Genomic DNA, 14,892 nt, shown 5'->3' with positions numbered 1-14,892 from the left:
CAGAAACCACAACAGCAGAAACATATAAAACAAAACCCCACTTCAAACTTGCTTAGCTGCTGCATTTACTCCAGCTTCTAAGAAAAGTGGGCCTCTCCTACTATGGGATAGATGTAGATGCAAAGGGTTTCTATTTAACATGCTCAAAAAATGTGAGTCTACTAAAACTCAGTAAATCCCAAAACATGTACAAGACTGTGGTGGGTACCAAAGTGGAAGTTTTCCCCACAGGATACTCAAAAATTGAGACAATAAAGAGAATTTAGGGTGAGGAATTCAGGAAAAGGGAAGGATCTGAGTTCACAAGAAATGCTGGCTAGTTCAGTGGCTCCCATGGTCCATGCAAGAATTCAGGGGAAAAAAAAAAAAGAATGAAATTCTCCAAGTAACATTGAGAACAGTTCCTAGGAAGGATTCCTAAGCAGGCTGTCATAATCTTAATCATAATGGTAATAATCTACTTACAAACTGCCTCTTCTTGGAAGGCTCAACTCCTTCTGAAAAGCAAAACACAAACACAAATTAGACCAAAGTAAGGATCCATCTGAGTCCGTCAGTCTACATTCTATCCTAGGAGATTTACAGTATTATGCTAATAATAGCAAAGACTTACTATTTCTAAAATAACAAATTTTAGTGAAATAAAGAGCAATCAGGTTAACTATCACCTCTTTATTCTTTCTTCCCAAAAGGAATGTCCCATACAACAACTGCAATTTTTTCCACTAGATGGAACCAATATTGTCACTGCAAATTTCAAGTACTCCTTGGGATAGCCATTAACTACCAATGAACTGGGGTACAAGTCAGAGGTGCAAACAGAGGATTCACCAGAGACAATGTGGGTAATGAAATAAGCAGACTGACCAAAATACACTGCTGAGGGGAGTAGCAAATGAGATAGGAGAAGTCTGTAACACCATATAGGTCACCTCCCTTTACATGGATCAAACTCATGTTGCAGTGGCTTCGGACAGCTTCCTAGTTCTGCACTTCAACCCCTTGTGCCACCAGGGAAGCCCCTGATCCTTTCCTTTTAAAAATTAACTTAGATGATAACACTGCTCAAAACCCCTCAAATGACTCCCCATTTCATTCAAAAGCCACAATTCACATAAAGACCAAGAAAGCTGACCTACCTCAACCCAAGTCCTATAAAATATCTCCATGATCTCTCCCTTGCACACTTTTATCCAGATATCCTTGTGAGTATATCAACAAATTTATTGTGGAAAGTAAACCTATACATCTCTAAGAAAATAATAAGCAAATATATTGTTCATCAGATACATCAGAAAATCTGTTTTAAGTCCCAACAAAAATCTATGCATTATGCCTATAACATTGCTCTTCTCCAAATATCTTTTTGTTTAACTCAACTCACAGCCTTCAAAAATCTTGGCACAGAAGGGTGTTGTGGTGCTGACAAGATGGCAGCACCCAAGAAAATGATGTTTCTCTAGAAACAGCCAAAAAAGTACAGGGCTGCCCTGGAGAAGAAAAACAAACAAACAAACAAACAAAACAGCAGGAACTTGCTCAATTGAGAGATTAGGACTCCCATAGAAGGATATACCTTTAGTGAAGAAAAATAACTAGTAGTGAAGCTGTTGTAGACAGAGGAAAAAATTACATGAGGAATGGGTGCTAAGGTAGCAGAAGGAACAGGAGGAATTGAAAATAAAGAAGAGAAGGGGGCAACTGAAAAATGGTAGGAAGAACAAGAAAATTATTGGAAGAATAGGAAGATCAAAGAGAAGAAAAAGGAACAGAAGCTACAACAGAAAAAAGAGGAAACTGCAGTCGATGCTGGAGCAAGCTGAAAATTAGTTGGAAAATGGTGCTGTGTAGCAAAAGCCAGAATCACCCATAGAATAAAGCAAAAAGATGAAGCTAACTGTCCATTCTACAATAAAATAGGAGCTTTAAAATTTGGATAGGTCTTCACAGATATAATTTCCTGTGATCGATCCCACCTTCCTTATCAAATGTTACAGCATTTGGCATGCAGCAGTGCAGAAGGGTCAACTGCAACCCAGGTATTAGCCTGAAATAGTAAATCAGCAGTTTTTTAAATGATGTGTTTCCCAAGTTCAAGAACATGGAGAAAGTGAATCACTTTTAAGGTCAGCTGCAACCTACAGCTGAGGGGCAATGCTTATTATGTTCAGTATCAACTGCAAGAATGGCAAACATCCCTTTCCTTGTTTAACAGCTGATGCTGGTATGCAAGGGGAAAATTCTGCCATGTGACTTGATAAAAAATGCCAAGTAATGGGGACTGGTCAGCCATACAAGTATATTGCACCAAATGGTGGTTCTTTGCCAAGATTAAACCTACAATATTCAACAATGTGTAGAGCCCTGAAGAAGCATTTTTAGGAGATGACTGTCCTGTAACCTACCTGATGCCGGGTGTTTACTATGAGTTTTTCTATCATCCTTATGACTGTGGCATCAAAAACATGATTTTCCAAGGGTGTCTTGTGCTGAAAACTAAAATCAAGTGTATCTCAAGACACTCCAACAATCGAGCTGAAATCCCATTGTTGTGTGTTGTCTTAAATCAGCATGCTTTTTAAAATGGCTTTAATAGGAGAGATCATGAAAACAGTACCAAAATGGAATCAAGAGGAACCATGAAAATGCATTTTGCAAGTGAAGACACTAACATTGCTTCTGCAATATAGCCATAGCACTGTCGATCATGGAGGTTTTGTTACTCGGGCACTAACTGGGAGAATCCAAATAAATGATACTTGTGTGGCAAATGATGCACCTTTAATAACAGAAGTTCAGTTTGACTATACACATGCTGTTCAGAGACAAACCCTAAAATGGCTGCTCAGGATAGATTTAACGTGATCTTTTGTAGAAATGTGAGAAACTGGAAGAGAATGTTAATGATTCTCCAATTCACCTCCATTAGAGAAACGAATGTGCAGTTTTAAATAATATGGCATATTGCCTGCTTATTTTATTTCCCTTTTCAAAAATGGACTGGACCTGCTTTTAACTTTTGGAGACTGATTTATGAAAAGTGTCCTATTACATGCTATCTCTGATTACAAAAAAAAAAAGGACTGAATATGATCTTTTTCTGACACAAACTGCCATATTTAGACTTTTGAAATAAAATAATATTGAAGAAGCAAAAACTGACCTCCTTCACATGTTTAGAAATGCCAACAATTTATTTGGGGAAGCTAAGAGACAATTACCTGTCTTCAGATCAGACTGGCTCCTCTTTTGGTAAGAATTTGGGAAGGACAGAGGGGATGGCCCACAGCCAAGGCTAGCACAGGCAGAGCCACACTGCTGACAAGGCCCATGAAGCCAACTCCCAAAGTACTCCCTGGCATGAAATCAGGTTCAGAGACAGAATGATCCACAGTCCCAAATCCAAATAAATCAATTTTGTTCTTAAATGGTTATATAGCTCATTCCTTATGGCTGCTACATACTTTGATAGCAGGCTGTGAGTCATGTGTTAATAAGTCTGTCAGAAAATGCTATTTAAACTCTTTCCTTCTTTCACAGTGTTTAATATAGAAAATCTAAAATGTGTAAATAACATGAAAATCTTTTGTAATCCTGATCCTTAAAGGTAACACTGGAGCATGTCTTTGTAGGCACATACACACTTTTTAACACAAAGATCACATATAGCTGCAGCTGAATATGCTTTTCTAACACAAAACTGCCATATTTCAACAAGCCTTATTAATAATGTTATTTTTATTCACTCATACTGTGAACCTACTAGTTAATTCAACTATATCCTATTGGATTTTTAAGTTCTTAAATTTTGCATTATTAAATAATCCTGTGCTATTTTTAAAAATCTTGGCTTACACAGTCCACTAATTGGGAAAACATTTCCTCACACAAAAGTAGTGTTAAAGGACTGATCACGGCCCTCCCTGGTGGCGCAGTGGGTTAAAGCACAGCACTAAGAAGCTAAAGCCACTTCCACATGAGTTCGTTTCCCGCCTGCCCCAGAGGTGACCACATGGCGTAGCAGATATCTCCTGACCCGCCCGCTGCTCCCCTCAGCAGAGTACTTCGTCAATCTGCCTGTTCTGCTCCCCACTCTGTCTCTGGTGAAGCGTCTCGCCGCCCCTGAGCCTCTGGCCTGTACCCGAGTTCTGTATGCACAAAAAAAAAATATTTTTTTTTAAAAAAAGGACTGATCACAAAAATATACAGAGAACTGATGAAACTCAACAAAAATAAACAACCCCATCAAAAAATGGGCAGAAGAGCTAAAAAGACACTACTCCAAAGAGGAAATGCAGATGGCCAACAAGCATATAAAAAAAAGTTCAACATCACTTGTAATAAGGGAGATGCAAATTAAAACCACAATGAGATACCACCTCACCCCAGTGAGAATGGCACATCTTCAAACAACTAGCAACAACAAATGTTGGTGAGGATGTGGAGAAAAAGGAACTGTCCTGCACTGCTGGGGGGAATGCAAACTAATACAACCACTATGGAAAACTGTTTGGAGGTTCCTCAAACTGCTTAACATGGAACTTCCCTACGACCCAGCAATCCCACTCCTAGGTATCTACCCAAAAGACACAAAAACACTGATTGAAAAAGATACCTGCACCCCCATGTTTATTGCTGCTGTATTTACAATTGGAAAAACATGGAAGCAACCCAAATGCCCAAAAGTAGATGACCGGATTAAAAAGAAGTGGTACATATATACAATGGAATATTACTCAGCAACCAAAAAAGAGAAACACATGTCTTTTGCAGCAACTTGGATGGGGCTGGAAAAGATCATGCTTAGTGAGATAAGCCAGAAAGAGAAAGAAAAATACCGGATGGTTTCACTCATAGCAGGAGTATAATGGAACAGGCGAGAAAATAATAATAATGAACAGCCATATACCAGAGACATTTTGTGGGGGTGGAGTGGGGAGTGGGATCAAAAACGGGAGTGGGGAAAGGGAAGTGCATGGGACTATGGTGATGGCACAGGGGTGACTTGGTGATGGGAAACCCGCGGGGATTACAATTGAGATTGAAAAAAAAATGTACAAAATAATGTAAAAATAAACTGCTATAAAATTGAAAAAAAAAATCTTGGCTTATTTGTGAGCTGAGTTCTTCATGAATTCTACTACCCTGATACCCCTACATAATACTGCAGTTTTTTTTTTAATTGAACTTACTAAGAGTTGTATTACAATACATTTTTCTCTAAAATGTTTAAACATAGGATACACATAAAAGTCTAAAGACCCAACACAGACCGTACAATTAGTAACATTTTGCAATATATGCTTTATCATGTATTTGGCCTCTAGCCATATGGGTGTCTTTGTTCTTAATGTACAAGTATCCTTTAACCTAGCAATTTGATATCCTATCAGATATCAGCACACCCTTCAACATGTACATCATGATCAGAATTCAGTATTTATTTAAAATTCATGTTTTTTAAGGTAAATTTACAAACACTATACTGCACAAACCTTAGGTATGTCTATTAATAAATTTGATAAATCCTGTCAAGTAACCAAAATCCTTATCAAAATACAGAATATGCCCATCAATCCAGAAAGTTCTATCATGTCCTTTCCTGGTAAATCTCCAACAAACCACTATCACTCATCTCAAGCAACTACTATTCCCATTTTTTCACAATAGATTAGTTTTGCCTGTTCTTAAACTTCATGTTTAAGTGGAACTGCACAAATATAAGTTCCCTTATAGAAGGCTTCTTTCATTCAGCATAGTGTTTTAGAAAACTGCATATAATAGCAGCAATATCCAATCATAAGAAGATACCATAGTTTACCCTTTCCTCTAATGGAAATTTGTGTTCAGTCAGTTTGGAGTTATTAACGTTCCTTTACAAGGTTTTTAATAGTCCTCTTTTTTCATTTGTCACTGGTAAACACCAAAGAGAGGAATTGCTAGGTTAAAGGATACTTGTATGTTTAGTGTGGTAAGAAACTATCAGATTTTTTAAGTGATTATACCACATCACACTTCCAATAACAGAATTTGAAAATTTCAACTGCATTTTTTGTAGCTATTATGTTATATTTCAACAGTAATATATATTCATGTTGGGAATTTCAGCTGCTCTATGTTCATGGCAATATATGGCATCAGTATTTTAAATTTTAGCTGTTCTAGTCAGAGTGTAGTGGTTTTCACTGTGGTTTTTATTTGTATTTTCCTGATGACTACTGACATTACACATGTATTCATGTGGTCATTAGTCATCAGTACCTATCCTTTTAATGACATATCACACAAAAATATTTCCCCTCTTATATGTAGTCTATTTATCTTATTATTCAGTTACAAGAGATCTTCACATATTATCAACACAAGTTCTTTGTTCCCATTCTGCCTCCTGAAGCTAACAGTGTAACTTCTTGACAAGCAAGTTTTTCATTTTGATGATCAATTTGTCAATATTTTTGGTATTAAGTCTTAAGTATTCTGTTTAAGAGCCCTTTTTGCAGGGCACAAAATATGTAAGGAACACAAAATTATTTTCCTATATTTTACTTCTAGATAATCTGTTTAGATCTATGAATATATTTTGAATTAATTTGGGACTAATATGTGATAAGGTTTATTTTTCCTCAGTACATATATAACCACTTATTCAAGGGCATTAATATTGCAAAAACACAATCTCTTCCCCCAAGAGATTATTTCTGACCTTTGTTAAAAATCCAATTATAATTGAACAGGCTGTTTCTGGACTCTCTATTGCACTATAGTGATCATTTTTCCACTGTTTTGCCAATACTACACTTTCCTGGTTCTGAAGTTATACATTAAGTATTGAAGTCAAATTGTGTAATCTTTTTTTCTTTTTTGAGACTGTTTTGGATATTCCAAATTTACTTCATTGTGTAAAAATTTTAGACAAATTTAAAAGAAGTGGCATCTTAATATTGAGACTTCTAATTTATGAACATAGTATTTCTTTACTTGCTTAGGTCTACTTTAACTACTCTAATGTTTTATAGTTTTCAGCAAAAAGATCTTGATCTTCTCTTGGTTAAATTTATCCCTAAAAATAAAATTTATTTTTGAAGCTAGTATAAATAAAATTTATGTTGTTTTTCCAATTGGTGGGTTTTAGTATAGAGATATCATCAATTTTACTCTGCTAAATTCATTACTAGAATTAATGATTGCTTTGGAAATTTCTATATAAATGGTCATGTTCTCTGAGAACATCTTTCCACTTTTGAGGATTACCAGTTTTGGATATTCTTGCCTTGTTTCTCAGCTAATCACATATATTTTGCCACTAAATATGACATTAGCAGTTGTTTTTTCATAGATAATTTTATCAAATTGATATAGCTACCTTCCGGGTCAATTTATTTCATTGTTATCACAAATAGTCATAGATTTCATTAAGTACTTTCTCTACATATATGATGATCATGTGTTCACTACTTTGCTAATGTGGCTAAATTAAAGTGACTGATTTTCTAATATTTGACTAGTCTTGCATTTCTAGGTTAAACCCAACTTTGCTAAGTGAAGATTCACTTTGCTAAGACTTCATGAATAATGGGCACACATATATTAATATGGGATGATGTATTCAGTTTCCTTTTATGGTAAAACTGTCAGATTTTGATATCACATGCTAGCATCCTCAAACTGGCTGGGAAATGTTTCTCTGTATTTTCAAAGAGTTTGTGTAAAGCTAGTGTTATTTCTTCCTTACATATGATACATTTTCACTAATAAAAAACAATTAGGACTAGGAACTTTAATTTAGAACTTTGACTCTCTGTTAATATATTTTTCTCAAGTTGTCCTTGTCTGTTTTGACATCATGGTTATATTAATCTCATAAAATATACCAGGAGTGTAGTTTATCTTTTCTGCTTCCTGAAACAATCTATTTAAAACTAGAATGTTGTTCTTTGAATTGACATGACAATTCTGGTTACTTTAATAGTTTTTCAGTAAAATGAGATGAATTTTATTTAGGGGCAATAATAATAAATGAAAATTCTATAAAATGGTTTCAGCTTAAAATGTAAAATCATTGACTGATCCTACCTGAGCCCCTTTTAGACAGGAAAATGACCACTCCTGACACCTGCACAATAGCCTGCACTTGCATGGTAAGATGCTCAGTACAGCGTGTGCCAAATTCTCTGGTACCATAAAGATAGGGTTGAGGCAAAGGAATAAAAAACAGTCTCCTATCAGATAAAGCTGGTCCAAAGAACAATGATTTTCCAATCCTCCCTTTCCCAAGGAAAATTCATGACAGGCTGAGGAGAAAAACCAGAATTAGGAAGTATGGGTATGGTGAGAACTTTTTTCATTTTGGCAATAAGTTATAAATTCAACTCATCATTCTCTCTTAGAGACTAGAAAGACATCTGACAATACGTTACTGTATCAGGTGAGGCCTATCTGCTTCAGCTTTCTCTGATCTCTCAGTATTCTTTGTGATCTTCCAATTATTATTCTGAACACATTCAAGTCTATATCCCTCCTTCACACTCAGTGAAATAAAGTCAGAATGAAAAAGAAAAATTTTGAATGGTTTCACTTATAGGAGGAATATAGGAAAACCAAATTAAGACATAGGGGCAAAAACATAACAATACAAAACAAAACAAAATAAAAAACTGACAATTATAAGCCAGAGCTATTCTGGAGGTGAAGGGAAAAGGAGAGGGATCAGAAGGATGGAAGGAGGAGCATAGATAACTGTGCAAGGACGAATTGGGGGAGGAAATTCTATGGGGTTTACACTTGAGAAGGAGTAAACACTGATTTTAAATGAACAAAGTAAATATATAAATTAACTAACTACAATAAAAAATGACGTGAAACACTCAAATACAGTGAAAGAATGAAAAAAAAAGTGTATCCCTCTTTGAAATAAAAAGAGAGAAGTTTCCCTTAATTACTATACATTCCCCTTCAACCACGGTCTTATCAATTATTTTTCCCATCAGAACCACATTTATGAACGAGTTGTCACTGTCTCCAACTGCTAACTTCTTAGTCATTCTTTAAACCACTTGATGCAAATATCCCTAAACTTTAGAGATATTTAAATCATTCTTGCTAAGTTACTAATGGTGTCCATGTAAAGAATCTTTACACACTTTTTAAAAAGATTTATTTATTTATACATATAGAACTGGGGTACAGGCCAGAGGTGCAGGGGCGGTGAGAGGATTCACCAGAGACAGAGTGGGGAGCAGAACAGGTAGACCAACGAAGTACACTGCTAAGGGGAGCAACAGGCGAGATAGGAGACATCTGCTACACCATGTGGGACACCTCCCTGGCAAGGGATCAAACTGGTGCTGAAGCAGCAGGGATAGTTTCATAGTGCTGTGCTTTAATCCACTGCGCCACCAGATAGGTTCCCACTACACATTTTTAATCTACCATTTCTTTTTCGCTTAACTACTCAGCAGTATCCAACATAATCATCAATTCTTCTACCCTGAAAGTCTTTTCTTTCAATGAAATCACATTCTCCTGTTTTTCCTCATATCTCTGAAAAACACCACTTACATGCTTTTGCAAGTTCCCCTCTCATCACCCTTAGATGCTAGAAACTCTTCTCTCTATATACATTCAACAGATGACTCCCAAATCTGTATCTCCATCCCAGATTTCTCTCCTGAGTCCCATAATTTTTACTACTACCTTCTGCTTAGTAATGCTAAAACTTCCACTTAAGTTTCTATTCTATCTTGTTCTTCCTCTGTTTTTCATTTCAGTCATTATACCACCAAGCCAGTCATTCTGATGCTTCATTTCTTCTCATATTTCATACATCAAGTTTTGCCAATTCTACCCCCAAAATATCTACCTTAAGTCTGTCAATTCCACTTTATCCCCACTGCCATGCCTTTTAGGCCAGATCAGCTGCATCCTAAGCATTCTCCTAACTAGTCTCCCTTTAATTGAGGTTTGTTTCTTTCTCATTAATGTCATATTAATATAAACATCATATAAGTAAGTGCCTATTTTCTAGGTGACCCTATGTGAACTTAAAAAAGTAGGCAGTCCAAAAGTTCTTTTAAAAATGCTGAATTGGGGCCCTCCCTGGTGGCGCAGCGGGTTAAAGCACAGCACTGAGAATCTGAAGCCACTTCCGCATGAGTTCAATTCCCGCCTGCCCCGGAGGAGACCACATGGCGCGGCAGACCTCTCCTGTCTCGCCCGCCCGCTGCTCCCCTCAGCAGTGTACTTCGTCGATCTGCCTGTTCTGCTCCCCACTCTGTCTCTGGTGAAGCCTCTCACCGCCCCTGAGCCTCTGGCCTGTACCCCAGTTCTGTATGAATAAATAAATAAATCTTTAAAAAAAAAAAAATGCTGAATTGGGCCCTCTCTGGTGGTGCAACAGGGTAAAGGACAGCACTTGGAAACCAGCCTCAGCAGCTTCAGCACCAAGTTTGATCCAGATCCCAGCCAGGGAGGTGGCCCACATGGCACAGCAGACTTCTGTCTCACCCACTGCTCCCCTCATCAGTGTACTTCATGGATCTGTCTCTTCTGCTTCCCACTCTGTCTCTAGTGAATCCTCTCACCACCTATGGCCTAAACCCCAGTTCTATATGCATTAAAAAATGAATCTTTAGGCCCTCCCTGGTGGCGCAGCGGGTTAAAGCACTGCACTGAGAAGCTGAAGCCACTTCCGCATGAGTTCAAATCCCGCCTGCCCCGGAGGAGACCACATGGCGCGGCAGACCTCTCCTGTCTCGCCCGCCCGCTGCTCCCCTCAGCAGTGTACTTTTTGATCTGCCTGTTCTGCTCCCCACTCTGTCTCTGGTGAAGCCTCTCACCGCCCCTGATCCTCTGGCCTGTACCCCAGTTCTGTATGTACAAATAAATAAATCTTTAAAAAAAAAATGAATCTTTAAAAAAAATAAATAAAATGCAGAACTGATAGGGTCATTTCTCTAAGTTCATTGAAAAAAATCTAAAATTCTTTCTACACCTACAGGACATTATTTGGTTGCTACTGCATGTCTCCTCAGTATCATTTGTGTAATTCTCAAGTCAGCTGCACTTTTGATCTATTAGGCCTGCCACACACTCTCTCCCCCTGAGTCACAACATCAACTGTTCCCTCTGTCTGGTATATAATCCCTTATTTCTTTTTATACATTCTTGTATATTAATTTAAGCCTCACATTTCTTAGAAAATTTCCCTAGACATAGCTCCTCCATGTCACTCCAACTCCTTATTGTAATTAGCTGTTTAATTATCTGTTTTCTAGGGCTGATTTTAGCTCTAGAGGAGCAGAGATTAGTCTTGTTCACAAAGACATTCATAACAACTACCATAAAATCTGGTCTACTAGGTACCAAATGATTTATTTGATGAATAAATAAATGAATCAAATGAGTAAATGGTTCTTACTATTATCACTGTCATCATTATAAGGCTCACAATCTGGTCATGCTCCTTTGGAGCTACATTAATGAAAACTGCCCATCTGCAATCAGATACGGTAAGATTAAGAGGGTTTACCAAAGAAAGGTTAGACTGTTATCTGTATTATTTTATTGCTAGTTCTCTGGTTAGTCCAGTGATGTTTGAAAAAACAATTGCTTTCAAGAGAGAAAAAACATTATTTATCAAGGAAATGTACTTCAATACCACTTGAAAAGGACTATTAGCTACAAATACAAGCATTCCTTAGCTCTGGCAACAAAAAAATCTGGGATATATAAAACAAAACTTCCCTTTTCTATATAGGGTATGTACTGTTGTTACCATTCTGGGCATAATGGTGTTTAGCTTCACTTATTCACACTTGAATGCTGAGTCTATTTTGAGATCAGAAGCCATGGAGAAGTCAGTGCAAAGGCAGCTATGGTACTTTTATGAAATATATTTCACTATTCTGGTTATATTTGTTTATTCCATTAAATTCACATGCCATCATTCTAATAGGTTTTGATAACAGTGTATTTACATTATGCAATAATACTAAGAAACATGAAGAGCACAAAAATGTGAAGCTCAGAAAATGAGGCAAATTATATATAAATAAAATATTTTGTGATCTTCAATTTCAAGCACCTCTAAGGCTTATATATACTAATTGCAAAAGTCAAAATAATGTATATAAAAGTATTTTATTCTGTAAAGTGTGACACAAATAAGAGATGTGTTGTCTTCATGACTATGAATAGTAAAAACAGTTTAATGATACTAAGGCTACTTCAACATAGTATAAAGACTCCAGGGCTCAGAGAAAAATGTGTTATTACAGTTCTACTTGTTTCACTCATAAAATCTTGGTCAGTCATGGAACCTTTCTAAATCTCATTTTTCTTATCTGTATATATATCTGAGATAAAATATTTAACTTGGGTAGCTCATCAAAGTCACTCTATGGCTAGGATAAGAAACTATTTAAAAGTTGAAGGATTTATATGAAATGATGCTCCACATCATATTTCATTGAGAAAACACAGACTAAAATCATAGTAAAAAACTACTAATTATTTAAAAAAAAAAAAGTCTAATGGACCCTCTGTGGTGGCATAGCAGGTTGGTGTACTGCACTGCCAAGCTAAGCCAAGCTGTGGCCACTTAAATGCGAGTTCGATCCCCATCCCAGAGGTGATCCACATGGTGTGGCAGACCTCTCCTGTCTCGTTCACTGCTCCCCTCAGCAGTGTACTTCGTTGATCTGCCTATTCTGCTCCCCACTCTGTCTCTGGTAAATCCTCTCACTGCCCCTGCACCTCTGGCTTGTACCCCATTTCTGTATGCATAAATAAATGAAATCTTAATAAAAAAAAAAAAGACCAAAATAGGCAATAAAATGCTGCAAAGGTGTGGAGTAAAAGGAACTGTCATGTATTCCTGGTAAGAATGTGAAATGGTGCAGTCATTTGAAAGACAACAGGTAGTTTCTTATAACAGTTGCACTCCATGGTATTTAACCAAGTGGGGTGAAAACTTATGTCCACACAAAAACTTGCACAAGGTTATTTACAGCTAGTTGCTAAAACTTGGAAGCAACCATGATCATGATATGCTACAAAACAGAAATGGATATATTAACTGTGGTACATTCATAAAATGAGGTATTATTTAATGCTAAAAAGAAATGAGCTATCAAGTCATAAAAAGGCACAAAATTAAATGCCAATCTGAAACGGTTACATACTATGTGATTACAACTAGGTGATATTCTGGAGAAGGTATAACTGGACAAATTAAAAAGACTGGTGATTGCCAAGGATTTGGGTGCTGTGGAGAAGATTTTTAGGGAAATGTAAGTATTCTATATGATAATGCAACAATGGACACATGTCATGATACATTTGTTCAAACATGAATCCCACACTACCCTGAAAGTAAAAATTATTCATTTTGGATGATTATGATTATGTCAATGTAGATTCACCTTTGGTAAAAAGATGTGCCTTTCAAAAAGATGTGCCTTTCAAAAGAAGCATGTGTGGAGCCAAGGGCATATGATAAAACTCTGTATTTACCTTTTAATTTTGTTGTAAACTTAAAACTGCTTTAAAAAATCAAATTCTCATAAAAGAAACCTGTGTCCTAGGGCCGCACCCAAATTTAAGGTTTCATAGTTTAGGCTATCATTAGTAATAAGTTGCATACTTCTAACCTGGGATCCACCTGTGGCAAGGTTTAAAGGTAATATTCTTAAAACATTTATCTGTACCCCAAATTCAAGGATATGCAATTTCAAGTCTAAATTTTTATTTTTATGATTTTTGGATCCTTCAATTGATCTATTTTGATGCTGCCTACCAAAGGTGTTACTTCCCTCTTAAATTATGTTCAAAAGTTGCAAAAAAGCTAGACATACTAAAGTCTAAACTTACTTTCACTTGTCAACAAAACAAATTTCTAAAGTTATCATACTGTGTATATGCATGATTCATTTTCCAAAATGACTAAGCCCATAAAATATTTCCAAAGAAAAGACAAAGGCCAAGTGTCCAAAGGCAGTAACCACCACCCCCACAAGTAAATATGCAAGGCAAGTCAAGGCTTGTGTTTGTCGTTTATGTCAACAGTCACCAGCATGGAGATGACCAGCGGTCAATGTTTTATCTGCCATGAATGTCCCTCATATTTTCAAATTTCAATTCTCCCTCTTATTTATGTGTGTGTGTATATTATACATATATACATACATGTATATATAAAAATATTGATAAACAATTATGTGTGTGTGCAAACATACACACGTGTGTATATGTGCATATAAATATTGGGAAACCAGCTCCAAAACCCAAACCTCTATTATGCATTCTGTGTATATACACACACAGTGTGTTACCTTTAGAAATTTGCTTTGTGGATAAGTAAAAGAGAATGAGCGGTTATTTCTTTAGACTTTAGTGTATGTATACACACACACACACACACACACACACACACACAGTCAAACACTCATTCATTTCTCTCCCACTGCAAGAGCAGTGCTCTTCCCAGAGAAGGAAATTAACAGGCTCTAAGGCTACAAAACATTAATTTGCTAGAAGCACATAGAAGTCTGGGGTTTTGGAAATGATTTCTCAATATTTAAAATCAAGGGGGAAGAAAAAGGTATTCACTAGTGAAGGCAACATATCTTTACAAAACTTATAACTAAATCTATATAACTTTAAAAAGCACTGCCTGTAGTCAAACACTACATGACATACACTTCAGTGACATCTTTAAAGACAGAGCACCCAACGCCACAATAGTGAAGGCAAAGATAAATGGATGGGACTACATCAAGTTAAAGAGCTTGTACAGCAAAAGAGACATTACAAAAAACAAACAGACAGCCCACTAATTGGGAAAACATTTTCTCACACAAAAGTAGTGATAAAGGACTGATCACAAAAATATAC

At 36.5% G+C, this 14,892-nt stretch overlaps 1 protein-coding gene across 3 annotated transcripts in view; it reads right to left on the bottom strand.

The window, feature by feature from the left end:
• The window catches only part of MAST2 (microtubule associated serine/threonine kinase 2), a 140,724-nt gene that overhangs the window by 74,263 nt on the left and 51,569 nt on the right, over positions 1–14,892 (bottom strand). For all 3 annotated transcript variants that reach the window (XM_012722391.1, XM_012722392.1, XM_004678949.2), the window contains exon 4: positions 466–497. In XM_012722391.1, the coding sequence (XP_012577845.1) occupies positions 466–497 (32 nt within the window). The remainder of the gene's footprint in view (positions 1–465; positions 498–14,892) is intronic.

This window comes from Condylura cristata, unplaced genomic scaffold, assembly GCF_000260355.1.
Source record: "Condylura cristata isolate star-nosed mole 26May11 unplaced genomic scaffold, ConCri1.0 scaffold00008, whole genome shotgun sequence".
Taxonomy (NCBI): Eukaryota; Metazoa; Chordata; class Mammalia; order Eulipotyphla; family Talpidae; genus Condylura; species Condylura cristata.
Note: the sequence above shows the minus strand (reverse complement) of the source record. Positions and strands in the feature narration are given on the sequence as shown.